This window comes from Python bivittatus, unplaced genomic scaffold (assembly GCF_059951505.1).
Source record: "Python bivittatus isolate LINGU-HERP-01145 unplaced genomic scaffold, Pbiv_v1 ctg000670_np1212, whole genome shotgun sequence".
Classification (NCBI taxonomy): Eukaryota; Metazoa; Chordata; class Lepidosauria; order Squamata; family Pythonidae; genus Python; species Python bivittatus.
The window spans coordinates 7,937,797-7,951,776 of NW_028277094.1; the positions used below are offsets into that span (position 1 = coordinate 7,937,797).

The 13,980-nt window shown below is 38.1% G+C and overlaps 1 protein-coding gene across 2 annotated transcripts in view; it reads left to right on the forward strand.

Annotated features, from left to right (window-relative positions):
• The window catches only part of IL1RAPL2 (interleukin 1 receptor accessory protein like 2), a 359,966-nt gene that overhangs the window by 49,511 nt on the left and 296,475 nt on the right, over positions 1-13,980 (forward strand). For both annotated transcript variants that reach the window (XM_088151668.1, XM_088151669.1), the window contains exon 6: positions 12,733-12,833. In XM_088151668.1, coding sequence (XP_088007794.1) covers positions 12,752-12,833 — 82 coding nt within the window. In that variant the 5' untranslated portion in view covers positions 12,733-12,751. The remainder of the gene's footprint in view (positions 1-12,732; positions 12,834-13,980) is intronic.

The window sequence follows — 13,980 nt, forward strand, 5'->3', positions numbered from 1 at the left end:
ATTCGGTCCAAACTGTGAATCAAGGTATGGTTTGCTTAAACATGCTGTTCTAAATAAACCAAATTTGTCTGAGTTCATATCTTGCAACCATAATTGGCTGGTTTCATTCAGCATGCTAAACCCAAACCAAGCTGTGATTTTCAGAAGTGTATGAGCCCAGCCTAATAGTATTCCCTTGCCTTGTCCAACATCTGAGGTTGCAATTAAGGTTATTACTGCAAGAAACAGTGCTAAGTGATTGGAAGCACTGCAGCCTGTCATCTAGAAATGCAATTTATTTCATAGGAAAATGTTAGTCCCTCCATGGTGATGAAATGCTGCATTTGCTGCGACATCATGAACTGGTCTGCGGTTATCTAGACCATTCCCACAAATGACTTTGTGGAGCTGATAGCTAAAATCTTCAAGAGTCCTCCTCAAGCTGTTTCTGTCTGTTTGGAAGCTCAATTGTTCTTGAAGATGATGGGACTTGCTGAAATGGCTAAATTGACTTCTTGGATCAGAGAAAAGACAATAACTACGTTTATTGCTGACTGGAAACCCCTTATAGACTTTTTGCAGGAGACAGAAAAGATTGAACTTATGGTTTTGATGATTAGACAGGATAGATTATAGAAAGAAGAGAGTTATGTTGTAACCACAGAGTGACAGGTGAATTTATAATTGTACTTATAGCTGCTATAAAGAAGATCGGAAGCTATTTCTTTGAATCTGTTTTCTTTTTTTTCTTTTTTTCCCCTTTCTTGCACTTTTAGCTTTCTCTTAGTTTTCTTTCTTTCTTTCTTTTTCTTTTCTTTTTCTTACTTTATATTAGTTTGTGTTCATTTTTATCATTCTTTTTAAGAATCTTTAATAAAAATTATAGAGAAAAAAAAAGGAAGCTCAATTATTTTTCTGACATGAACCAGAAATTTCACTGGAAGTTAAAATTTGGGACTTTTAGAGAAGAAAACCTCCTCTTCTACTCTTTCTAACTCTTAAGTCTGTCTCTCTGGTGGGTTGACACATTTCACTAAGCTCTAAGTTTTCATGATGACTTTTGTTGGCCCTTGGCTGTAATAAACATTTTGATGGAGGTAACATTTCATGTGAATCCAGCCATTGTAGCTTATAAATCATGGTTTGTGGCTTAGCATACTAAGTGAACTCAGCTGATTGTGGGTTCTTCAATAAAGTCTTGGATAAACAAACCCTAACTTGATGTGATTTTTGAATTCAGCTTCTCTCTTTTCCTTCAAGCTCTTCCATAAATACAACCTTTGTATGGAATCCCCAGATGAAATGGAGCCTAAATGTGGAATAGAAACTCACTGCCCTTGCCTGTGCTTTTATTTGTGGTTATCTGCACTGATGGTGTGACAGAAATTATGCTTATTATGTAATAATTGGAAACAGGGACCAGAGCTTTGGCCTCATTAAGGCCACCTTCTTGCTCAATGGAGGAAACTCGGACATCTCTTGTAAATGCCTCTCTAGCCTCACCTTGAAGGCTTCAGTAAAGGAAGACCTATCACCCCTTCCTTTGCATTACTGAATAGCTCTTACTATTCAGAAGTTAGTTCCTAACATTCAGTGGAATCTGCCAGGAGCTCTTTTGATCTCATCTGTAGCAGTAAAGAGGGTTTAGAGTTGTTCATTGTGCTAAGCCAGGATTTCACTGTAGATTGTTAAACAGATCACTGGGTGGGATGACTTGGAAAGTGAAACATAACCTACTTCCTTTGTAATTTCCTTGTAGGACTCATTTTCCATACCTCTGACCATCTTTTTGGCTTCTTGTGAACCTGTTCTAATTTGTCTTTCCTGGCTCCTTTCAGAAGCTACGCCTCTGCATCCAAAGATCGCTCTTTTTTTGTCATGGGAGAAGTAGACCTTTACACCATGAAGGGCCTTTCACCTTGACAGCCTCTTGGTCTAGTCCAGTGTTTCTGTGCCTGCATAACCCTTTCTTCCCTTCTCACAAAACTAGCCTTGTGCTGGGGCAATTTAATACCAATTCATCGTATTTTGTGGCAATGTAATAAATCTCAACTGTGAGCAACCTCTCCAAAGTTCTATGTTTTAAAAAGACAGAAGGATGCTAAATCATTAACGGATGCTAAACCATCTCTTAAGAGCAACAGTGGAAAAATGCTCTGTTGCTGTTGGGAACCAAAATGGATTTTCAGTTTCAGCATCTTGTCTGTCAATGCCGTCTGCCCATCTGTTCATCTGTTGCTTTAATTGACAGAGCTGAGGCCCCAGGAGAAGATCTCTCCTACTGCATATCTTTGAATATATTGCAATATTTTTCATTTTGAATAATCAAACAGCTCTTGCCTGGGTGCTTCCCAGGTTGAACAGAAGCACCATGGATTAGTCTCATTTGTGTAACTTATAATTGGTGTCCAGAAACTTCCCCCATTTGATGTCCTCTAGAGCTGTTGGTCTTCAGTTCTTAAGAACAGTGCTAACAGATTGAAATCTAAGACATCAGGAGGACATCAAGTGAAAAGGGTCTAGGTAGGATGTATGTTTCATAACATGAGAACTTTGGGAAAGTTTATTAAATGAAGAAAAGTAAATATATATATGCAGTGACTGAGTTCAGCCATCCTATTAAGCTGTAATTTGGGTTGTTTGGTTTTAGTTTAGTGGGTTGTGTAAACCAACCATTCTGAGTTATACATTACGCATTCTGTCTTTGTGTGGATTCAGCAATGGCGGTTTGTTCAACAAATTATAATCAACCAGTTAATATGAGTTGGTTTTAGTATGAAAAAGGTGAACTGAGCCATTGTGGTTTGTGAATGGTGGCTTCTGGCTTGTGCTAATCCAGTCAGTTGTAGTTTATATCATAACATATGGTTGCATCATGGCACAGTATGTGGGAAGCAGTCTCTGCAACTTGATTGGCAAGGCAACTGTGTTCCTTAAAAAAAACAGCAACAATCCAAAAGAAGAACTGGAAATTCTTGGGACTTTCTTAGTGCATAGCTTTTATTTCCTGAACTATGGCCCTGGGATATCGCTTGCAGCTCTTTCAATTTCAGCAAGCTAAGTTGTCCACTCAGTGAGGCAGCTGAAAATGCAAAGATGACAGCTTGGATGTTCTGTTAATAGTGGAACAGATTAATCTCTTATGGTTTCCATATAATAAATATCCTAGTGTGCATTTTCAAGAAGAAGCCAGACAGCTGGTGTGTTGGGGCTCACATTACCTTTGCTTACTGGTGGGGGCAACGCATATGTGGTGGGCAAGGGAAGCAGTTTGATTCCTTGGAGAGTTCAAAGATTGAGACTCTTAAAAGCAGAGCTGTGTTTTTGTTGACAGACAAGAGCAAATGTTGATTAGGCTGCTTCTCCAATGTTGTGTCCGTGATTTTAAATAGTAGGCTTTGTTGGTTGGCAAAAAGAGCATGAATCCGAAAGGAGTGGATTTTCTCTGCATTGCTTAGAGATGAACCAGTTAGACATGGCACAGTTGGGTGAACCAGTGAAAACTAGGTCTCTTAACGAGTTTATTACAAGGCATAATCGTTGGCCTTCAAGCAGATAAATGTTTATGCATAAATGAAGAAACTACAGTTCTCAATGTGACCTCATAAGATTCCTGAAACGTGAAAGGAGATGTGGAAAAGAGAAAGGAGATCTCTAACCAGAGCCCATCTGAACTGCACTGTGGTCCAAAACAAATACTGCATGAGCAGCAACCAAGAGGAATTATGAAGCACCAATCCTGGGGCTGCTTGTAAGTTTCTGAATCCAGATCAAGGCATAGGAAGGAAGGCCACAGAGCCAGAGCCCCTAAACAGGTTTGCAGGCTTATGAATGGCTGCCAAATGTTGCCCCTGAGTTACCCAGCCCTGCCTTCAAGTGTCTTCTAATTAACCTCGGGAACTCGTGTTGTACAGCAAATTCTTTCAGCATAGAAATCTAATTTACCTCTCTGTCCAAGATAGCTCCGTATTTGGGAGGAAGCCAAGTGGATCATTGTTCAGTGAAAGTTGCCCCACTTTTTCCCTTTGATCATCTGGATTGGCCTTTATGCAGATAAGCTTCCCGTGTTCGTTAAGAAGGACCTTGCGATTTGAAGGCTGTAATGTGACATGTAGAACAACCAGCTCTGAGAGGTGACATAAAAAAGTAATCCTCTCTTTTTAGGTACAGCCAATAGATTTGTGAAGCAAAGGAGAAAGATCTTTTTTATGCTGTGAAGTTACCATCAAAGTAAGAAAGGATTTAAGCAGTTATCTAGAGAACTAGTGACCTGTCAGAAGCATCTGTGTGAAAAAGACTTAGCTTTGTTTTGCTCTCGCTTCTCTGGTGGTTTTCAAGCAGCTGAATTTAATATTTGGAAAATGTTAAAGAGGTAGTTTGTGTATTTGATGAACCATTACACATTTAGAGAAATAAGAACCAAGAGGTCTGTGAGAAAAATAGAATTGCTATTCTAATTTCCTATTTGTTTCCAGCATTTGGTATGTAAGACATATTGTCCCCGGATCATCAGATTTAACTTGGTTAATGGATATCATTCAGTCTCTTCTCCCTTATGAGATGGAAGAGAGATGAAATGAAAAATATTTGGGCTTCTACATTTGTATGGATAATTATTTCATCAGTCAAGGAGCGGGCTTTCTTAAAGTGTTAGTTATTTAACTGTTATGCATTGATCAACCTTCTGCACTGAGAGCTGTGTGGGAGGCTGGATTGCCTGTACTGTATCTGTTTGTTTTTTTTTAAAGATATAAAGCACACTGCTTCTCTCTCTCTCCTCTTCCAAGTTGTAAATGAATTAAAGTTGGACCCATTACAGTTCTTTATTCCAAATGATCTGGAAATATCTTGAATAAAATCAAGGATTACAGTTGTTCAGCACGAGATGACTTGGCCCTGGATTCCTCAAACAACATGGTCAAAATGGCAATAATTTTAATGGGATTTTTTTCCAGCTGAGATTGGAAAAGGGAAGACGCATCAAGATATTCCTTAATCAGGCTCGCTGTGGGATATTTAGCTTTATTCCAGAAATTGAGGTGTCTTGGGCATGGTCCAAAAAGTCAAGATGGTGGTTGCATATAAAACACAGGCAGAGCCTTGAGTTTGCACTGTTGTGGTCATCGTCTTGACTTTTGGGACCACATGGTGCAGACACCGCTGTCCGAAATCCTGTTTCATTTCAGAACATGAGCAGCGTTCTGTATGTAGATGCTCTTTAAAAATTGGGCCTTGGTGTGTTTTTGTTTTGTTCTGCATTGATCTGACAACTGTAATTGGATTCAGCCATAAAATCCAATTTGTATTATTAGAATGAAAAGAAGAAATTGTGCAAACTGGAGTAACTTTCATTTCTTGGCATCATCAATTCCACAACTGGCAAAGTGCCATTTGTTGCTTCTGGCCAACGAGATTTTCTCCAACTGAGCTCTGTTGAGAGTTGAGATTTTATTGATTTACTTAAAATATTTATAGCTGTCCAGAGGCTCTCCTATGAGATGAAAAAGAGAATATGGCTCCTATGTCTTCTTAAATAATTGTGTGGCAGAGAGGCAGAACTGATTTGACACCTGCATCTTAATGCCCACCGCATGACCTGGAATGCCTTTATGTCAGCCTCACTAGGTAGACCAGTCCAACAAATCAGCTCCACAGGAAAGCTAAAACTACTTGCATTGAGATTGGCCACAATAACACCATCTTGCAAGTCTTCCTCCTTCTTATAGTTCAATGAATTAGGGAGGTGTCTATCTGAGTTATTCAAATTTATCTGGACACTCTGGACTTAAAAAATGGTTTACCCCTTGGCAGCAGGACTTCCATATTTCCACCAAAGTCATCTTCCTTACCCTCTAAACGTTACTGCTACTTTTGAATCCTGTGGTGGATTAGATGTGCCTTTAGGTATCTCACCATACTGGAATATAACATCACTCTGGAGCCTTGCAGAAAATAGAAATGGGTCCATTTCTGTGACATGCTGTCAACCGTTCTACCTCTCCATTCCTTCCCCATGAGAAATTCTGCTGCAGGCCTTCATTTGAGAGACTGATTCAGGGCTGTGTGAAACCATGATTAATGAACAGGCTATATTTACATGTACACGAATCCTGAATTAGCAAGTCAGCCCTCTGAAGCAGGCCAAGTTAAGAAATGGGCATGGCAGGAATTCCAGGAATGGTCTTGATTGCAGCCTGTTTCTCTCTGTCCCATCTTACACTAAACAAGATCAAAACTGGATTAATTTGAGTTTCTTACTCATGCTTTCCATATCTCAGGATTGGGTAATTTTTTTCAAGTCATCTCTTAATGGCTCGCTCATTCCTTCCATATCCCCGTCAGATCTATATTGCTTCACACCAACAAAGATTCAATAAATAGCATATGTATGTTCCAATCAGAATTATGGTATATATTTCACCCACTTTTCTCTGACTTAGAGAACTTGAAATGACCTGGTACCTGACTAATACAGTGGTTCTTAAACTGGGGGTAATTACCCCCAAGGAGGTAATTTGGGGATATTCTGGGGGTAATGGAGCAATTTGTCATTGGTTGTTTGTGAATCAAGGATCCAGTTTGGGACTGCAACTACAGAGATGCTTGTATAAGACAACAGAGTCTGTTTTTTTGACGGAGGTAATTACATTATTTGACATGAGGAAAAGGGGTAATTGAGTCAAACAGTTTAAGACCCACTGGATTAATACAATCGGTCTGTATCTCTACTTAAGGGTAACGTGGAGGCTGAGTGGAGTAATGCTGGGAGGTCAGGCTGAAGATAAAGAGAGAGAATCTGAGTTCAGGCATGATACTAAATTAGGGTTTTTTAAAAAAAAACCCTATTGGCAGAGTTCACACAACCCTTGTAAACTGTACACACTTATATTACTTAGGCAATGCATGAATCCTATTGGTATCCCCTCTTTCATAGCTACAACCCCTGGCTGAATGTGATTTTTTTGCTTCTTCCCTATTCCTGCCTGTCGAACCCACTTCTCTGTGTTCTAGAGAATTCCAAAGTTTCTGGAATTCTTTTCTTTTCAGCCTTTTCATTGTTCTCAATGAGACCCACAGAATTTGTGTTTGATTTTTTTTTAATGATACCATGTATTTTTATAATTAATTGTTTCGTTATAGAGGGGAGGGAAACTAGCTTCATTGTTGGATTTGATTCGGTTCTCCCTGTCTAACAGAACTTGTCACTGCAGTTAATGGAAAACCTTTGAGTTTAATGGAGCTAGATTGCACCCTGAAGCTGTATGACAGGTTCTTAGCTCTGATTCTGTTACCCAGTAGATGTTGGTAGTCTGGGTTTTTTGGGGAAGATTCCTTAACTACAGCAAACTGACAGTGAAATCTGTTATCTCCAATAAATTAATCTCCATCTCATTATAATGTGTAGCCTTAATTACAGGTATGTGTCAGTGTTGCTAAGCATCAACCCAAAGTATTTGTTAATGTTATTATAACAGATATACTTAAATGTCAGGCCTGCTGGAGGGGGAAAAGGCAAGTAGGTGTTAATTCATTCCACAGTCAAGTTTCCATTTCTACCAACATCATGGAATCCTTACTGCATTTATTATGAAAATTAGTCATTAAAAAATCACAATGGCATCTTGAGCCTGAAAATTGATATTGTTAAATTGGTTTGTGTTTTTAATGTTTTTTCCCTATCAAAAGATTAGCATGTTAGAGTAAAGTTGCTAACCTCATTCTGAATTAGTTAACTTTTGTTTGCTGCAGGGGAATTGTAGAAAATACCTCCAATTTTGTATTCTTATGGAAATCTATTTTAAAATATCCTTGGAAATGAGTCAGAATAGTGAATACTCTGTTTTCTGGTTTGGAAATATTTTTCCAGTGACAGACCTTGGCCAACCTTGATTGATCTTGAAAAAGGTCATTTGGGTTAGGTCTGGGTAGGACTTGGATGGGAGGCTTCCAGCAAATACTGGGGCTATAGAGTGGACTGGAAACTTTAACAAAATCCTGAAAGAAGGCACTAACAAGACACTTCAGTACTGTTGCCAAGAAAATGACGATGTGCCCATGGAGTCAACATTGACTTGAACGTATTATTATTTAACTCCTTAGCAAAAGCTTCATTGGATAAGTCAAGGATTTGCCATTTTTTGGGGTCAAGTGGGTACTTTGGGCATCTTCTGGACATTCTCACCTCATGGATACTTTCTATCAGCCCTTTGAGGTGGTCCAGACAGGAAACCAAAACCATGAGTACTAATACTACCTTTATTGTAAGGCTACAGTAATAGAATCTTGCAAGTCTGAAAGCATTTCTCCCCCCACCTTTCTTTTACTTTCCTGAGAACTAGGGAGGGTCCCTTCTGATATGCTTTCTCCAGTCCCATTCCTTACGGTGGGCTGAGATATCTGACCATTGCCTAGGCTGCAGCTCTTCCTCCTGTCTTCCAAGGTTATTCTCACAGCCCATTATACTTTCTGAGCCAAGTGGTCATGACAGCTTTGGCTATCGAGGTTAGTCATTTAATGAGAATGAACTTTGTGCTCCTCAACTTCATCTATTTGAAGACCCCTCCAGGTGGCCAGCCCATCCAATTCAGCAGTGAGAAGAAAATTAAAGTTAAACCATGAATCTAGGGAAGATCATTCCTCATAATTCTTACGTGTTTCATGAGGAGATGAAGAAGGAACTTCTTTGCTTCTGGGGAATTTTGTTTGATGATGCTCTTGCTCTGTTAAATACTTCAGATTTAGTAAGCACCCTTGGAACACTTGGCTTTGAAAGACATCATACAAATTTTAAAATGAATAACATAGAAATTCAGAATAAGCTTTTTTGCTTATCTTGAAAGGGAATAGTGTGATGACTCTGTATGCTTTTTTCCCTCCTTTCCTGTCTTCAGGCTGCATAATTATCCATATGAATATGAATCGAAAGATTGAGACTTATCTATATATACGTATCTATATTCAAATCATGCTCTTCATTTTTCACAGTTCAACAGCTGCCATTTTCAAAGGAAATCATGGGAGCTAAACTGAAATTGAACTTCCATTTTTTTCCCTTATCATTTCTGATTCAGATAAACATATCACTTTATTAGGGAGAGATTATATTGAACTTTAATTGGTCTGTCATGGCCAGTAATTCTACAAATTACATCAGTGGATTACATATGTGTGGGTGTATACACATACAGACCACACATATGCAAATAGATCAAGTATTCGTGTATACTTCCATTCTCATTCTCAGCAACTAATATTGAGTGGCATATAACATCTATCCTTGGGAGATAATATATGCCCATCCCAATTGGTACCTATTAAGAGCGCTCTATCAATTTGTCTGATCACCTTTTAAAGCCTCTAGATTAGTGGCCGTTATTATATCTTGTGGTAATGAGTTCATTTATGTATTTATTTATCTTATTAGATTTATTATCTGCAGCTATTCCTAGTTGCTTGTCAGAGTACGGATATAAAACATAGAAATAAAACATCCACAGGAGAAAATTAAAACTACATAACGATAACATCATGACTCTAAATTCAGTCATCCATCCTAGATGTCATACATCACTGTAGGCCCTCCAGAACAGCTTTGTTTCAATAGTTTCCCAAAGGCTAAAACTGTAGGGCCCAACCTCTGTTCAAGAGACCTTCCCATAGAAAAGCAGGACCTACAAACCTTCATAATGTGCACCTCATGGTTTCTCCTGAGACAGATGAGTTAAGCAGATACAGTAGATTCCAGTTGAAGAGTTCCTGAAGACACTTTGTGCCAAGCCCCACTTTAACTTTGCCCAGTGTGAAGTCATGCTTCCTTTTGTAGGACTCAAATTCCTCATCCTTCAGTGCCATTGGAAGATACAGAATATCACAAGCATGAGATACATATTTCTGCATTTTCACTTTTTCCTTGATTTTTTTAAAACCTAAAGAGCCATCAGTGGTGTAAAATCTCCTCATAGGAGAGCACTTTCTACCTTTTGATAATTTTGGTTGCCCTGCTAGCTGTATAATATCCTTTGAGGGGTGTTGAAGTTGATGTTGGTGTTGGTGTTGGTGTTGAAGTCGGTGCTGTTGTTTTTTTTCTGTTTCTTGTGTTTTGTTTTTAACTTTCTTCAAGTCTTAAGTTTTTTTTATTTTTAAAAATTTCTGCCAATATAAGATTTCTTTTTTAAACTTAGCATTGAAGTTTGTGCACTAGGTATATTTCTCCCAACAGACAAAATTGTGAATGAAAAAGTACAATTTGCATATTTTTTTGCAAACAAGTTCTTATGTGATACATTTTTGTATAGTTTCTTGAATGTACTTTTTTTTTTTTTTGGTGAACTACTCTACAAAATTTGAGTAGTAACATGGATTTAGATTGATGTCCAGATATAAAGTAAACAAATTTCTCCCCATCTTGATGAGCAATATTATTGCCATTGATGTATAAAATGATATTTCTGGTTGAAAATAATCAGCAAGCTTCCATAATTCTAAATAGTAGTGGGAATAAATTGCTTTTTTAATTAAAAAAGTTTCATTTTTGCAATTTAAATACTATTGAGTGTAACTATTGGGAGGGCCCAGGAAGAGACATTAATAGACCACAGAATGAGAAGCTGTTAGCTCTTTCTTGCTGAAGAGTGCAAAGTGGAGAAAGTAATTTGTGAAGATCCACTTGAAAATCATCTAGCATAACTTCAAAATCACAATTATCTGTTAAAAGATTTAGTTCAATTACTTTTTCTCTCCTTTAAAAAAAAACCACCTTCCCCTCTTGTCAAGATGGCCCTACTTGAGATGGGATTTGAAACTTCGAAGAAAGGTTAAGAAACCCTTCCTGGCATACTAATTTCTTCATTACCTGTTGTTGAATATCTTTTGCGACTTGCAATCTTCTAGTTCCCTTTTTGATTCTCCTGTGTACTCTAAAGTCAAGTCATCTTCAGGTTGAGCTTAACTCCTGAAGACTTTATGGACACATCTTATGGTTTTCTTGGCAATCATATGGAAGTAGCTATTGCCTCCTGTCTCAACAATTTATTATTTTTTATTTCCCAGCATCACCTACAGCCTGGTATTCCTTGGAGTCTCCCATCCAAGTACTAACCAGGTCCAATCCTTCTTAGCTTCTTAGTCCCATCAAATCCAGCAAAGTGTTGTTTCCTGAATGAGGAAGCACTAAACTCTCAAAAGAGCAAAATCTCTGGGAAAATGAAATGCTGCCTGTAACAATACAGTAGGATTGGGAGTCTGAGGGATTGGTGTGGTAATATGGAAACAGTGAATAAAGGAAGATTGCTGTCACGTAAGACAGCGTTTCTCAACTGTGGCAGCTTTCAGATGCGTGGACTCCAACTGGCTGGGGAATTCTGGGAGATGGAGTCCACCCATTTGAAAGCTGCCAAGGTTGACACACACTGGGGTAAGAGATTGTACGTGGAACCTTTGTATTCTCCTTGTCATAAGCTAGAATTGTAATAATTAAGTGGGAGAATAGATGGTACAATTTTTGCTGTACAGGGCAACCTATTACAAACCGAGAAGTATATAGTCAACAAATTATACCTATTGTGAAGGCCCTGCATTGGCTGCTATTTTACTATCAAACTAATTTCAAGGGACCTGTAATGTACAAAGCCCCATGTGGCCTAGGGTCTGAATATCTTCTTTTATGTACTTGCCCATTAGTGAAAACACAATGGGGGATACTCCTTTGAGAGTTCCATCAAGAAATCACTATGGAGCAACCCAACAGAGGGTATACTTGATACACACATGTTGGTTATGGAATTCTTTCTCTGTTCAGTTGTAGTTGGCACTGAAGTTTTTAAGCTTTCTAAGTTAGCTAAGGATGGACCAGGCTCTTGGTTAAACTGTACCTGCTGTATCCTTTTGGTCTTTTTTTTTTTACTGCTAGCCCATGTGTTAGCAGGTTTTAAAGCTTTTACTTACTTTTGTTTTCATTGTTTTTAACTTAAAGGTTTTTTTTTAAATGAATTATGTCTGACTTAAGGATTGTGCTTAATGATGAAGAAAGACAGAAAAGTTATAAATGGATACAATGGGTATTTGAGATTCTATTCATTCCTTATCTTTGACAATAACATTGTTGTTAACTGTAAATAGTGAATTGACTTTGGGAGATGAAACTGACAGCACTTAAAGTATTGCAGTTCAGTGGCTGAAATTCATTTCCAAGCAAAAAAGCAGTGGTGCAGCTTCTGTGAGAGGTCAAGTGTTTGTGGTAAGAATGGACATGCCCAACTGTTTTATGGCCAGTTGCAAAGTGTAAAAAGAATCAGATGAACAGTTAATGTTTTCATAATGCAGAATAAAAGTCAGAGTAGTCATAATAGTAAAATTGAGTCATTTTTCTAGAACTCCTTTTTGTTTTTCCTGGGATGAAATCCAGTTTATTTATTGATGTTGTTTTTCTATAAAGAATATCAGTCTAATACTTGCATCGTGAGAAGAGAATGTAGGGTGGCTATTAATGACATCTGTAGCTATGACTTCCTAATTATTTGCAAATGATTTCTCTGCAACAGCTTTATAAAAACAGTAAAAGTCAGAGGGCTGGTACACAAGGTCCAAGGGAGAGGAATGTTCTGTAATGTAAATATTTTGGGCTGAACTCCAAAAGTACTATTGAAGCACTGTATCACATAGAGTTTGCAAGAAGGCTCTCTATAGAATGATGTACAGAAATATACATCTCGTGGAGACTTGGATTGGGACTTACAACATGTGTATGCATTTCAGCTGCCAAAGAGAGTAGAAGATGAAGCCCCCTCATGTCTTGGTCTTTGCAGTTTTCATGGTCCTCTGCAGAAGCATGAAGCTGGTATCCAAGAGAAATTCAGGTAAGTTTCTGAAGTATATTTTCAATAACCTCTGGAAATGATTTGACAAGATATTCCTTGGAAGATTAATGGTTTCCATTTGGTTGTTTCAGAGAGTGGTCCAATCTGGTGACGGTATAGCTCTTTCAAATCCTGTGGCTTTTAATAAGAGAGATGTTCATGATGTCAGTGACTTAAGGCTTGATATCAAAGGAAGCCAGTTGCTCTATAGCAGTAAAATATTTTCAGTATTCTACTCCATGCATTAATCGTACTTAGAGGTATTGGTAAGTCTGAAAGAAAACAATGAATAGAACCAGTTGAGACTTTCAGCTTACTCAGTGTTAGGATTAATCTAATGACTGATTCCTTGCTTTCTATTTTACACTGTTATGTTATATATGAGGGGCTATATATATATATAATAATTATATATATATATAATCCAAGACTATGTGAATGTAACTCTTTAGAAAGCATATCCTTTTCAAAAGGGGGCTTCAGTTCTTTAAGTTCATAAGAGGGTATATGACAATGGGCTCACACTCAGTAGGATATACTTGGAGATTTAAATGTATCAGCCGTGAATTTGGATGCTTTGTTCAGGAAGGTATTTAAATATGGGATTCAACACATTTATATGGGGATTATTCCAATCCTGTATTGGTTGTTGACTAGCAAAAAAAGTACAAGTTGCAAGGGAAATATTACATGGAAGGAGTTGATAACTCCAAATGTTTTGTACCTCCATTAAAGTACTGACTGTTTTGCTTCTTGGTTCAAGTGTAATATTGTGTTGCCTTCTGAATACCTCTAGAAAATAGACCATGGTCTTTTACCAATATATTTGATTGTTTTGGCAAATTGTCTGGGCAGAAAAAGCAACATCTCAGCACAGGTTATCACAAAATCTTAATAAGCAAGCTATATCTCCTAGCAGTTGGTATGCGTTTCCTGGTTATACAGACAGGATCTTCATCAGTTGGTACCCCATCAATTCAAAGAAATGTCCAAAGGATTCAGCCACCACCATCACTGTTTAAGCTCCACCACTGACTCTGTGCTCAGATCTGCTCCTTCAGTGAGGGACCATCCACAAGGCCTGACTCTCCTTTCTCCTCAACAAAGGCTCGTCCAGGGTGATCATAGCCTCAAGTTGATGTGCATG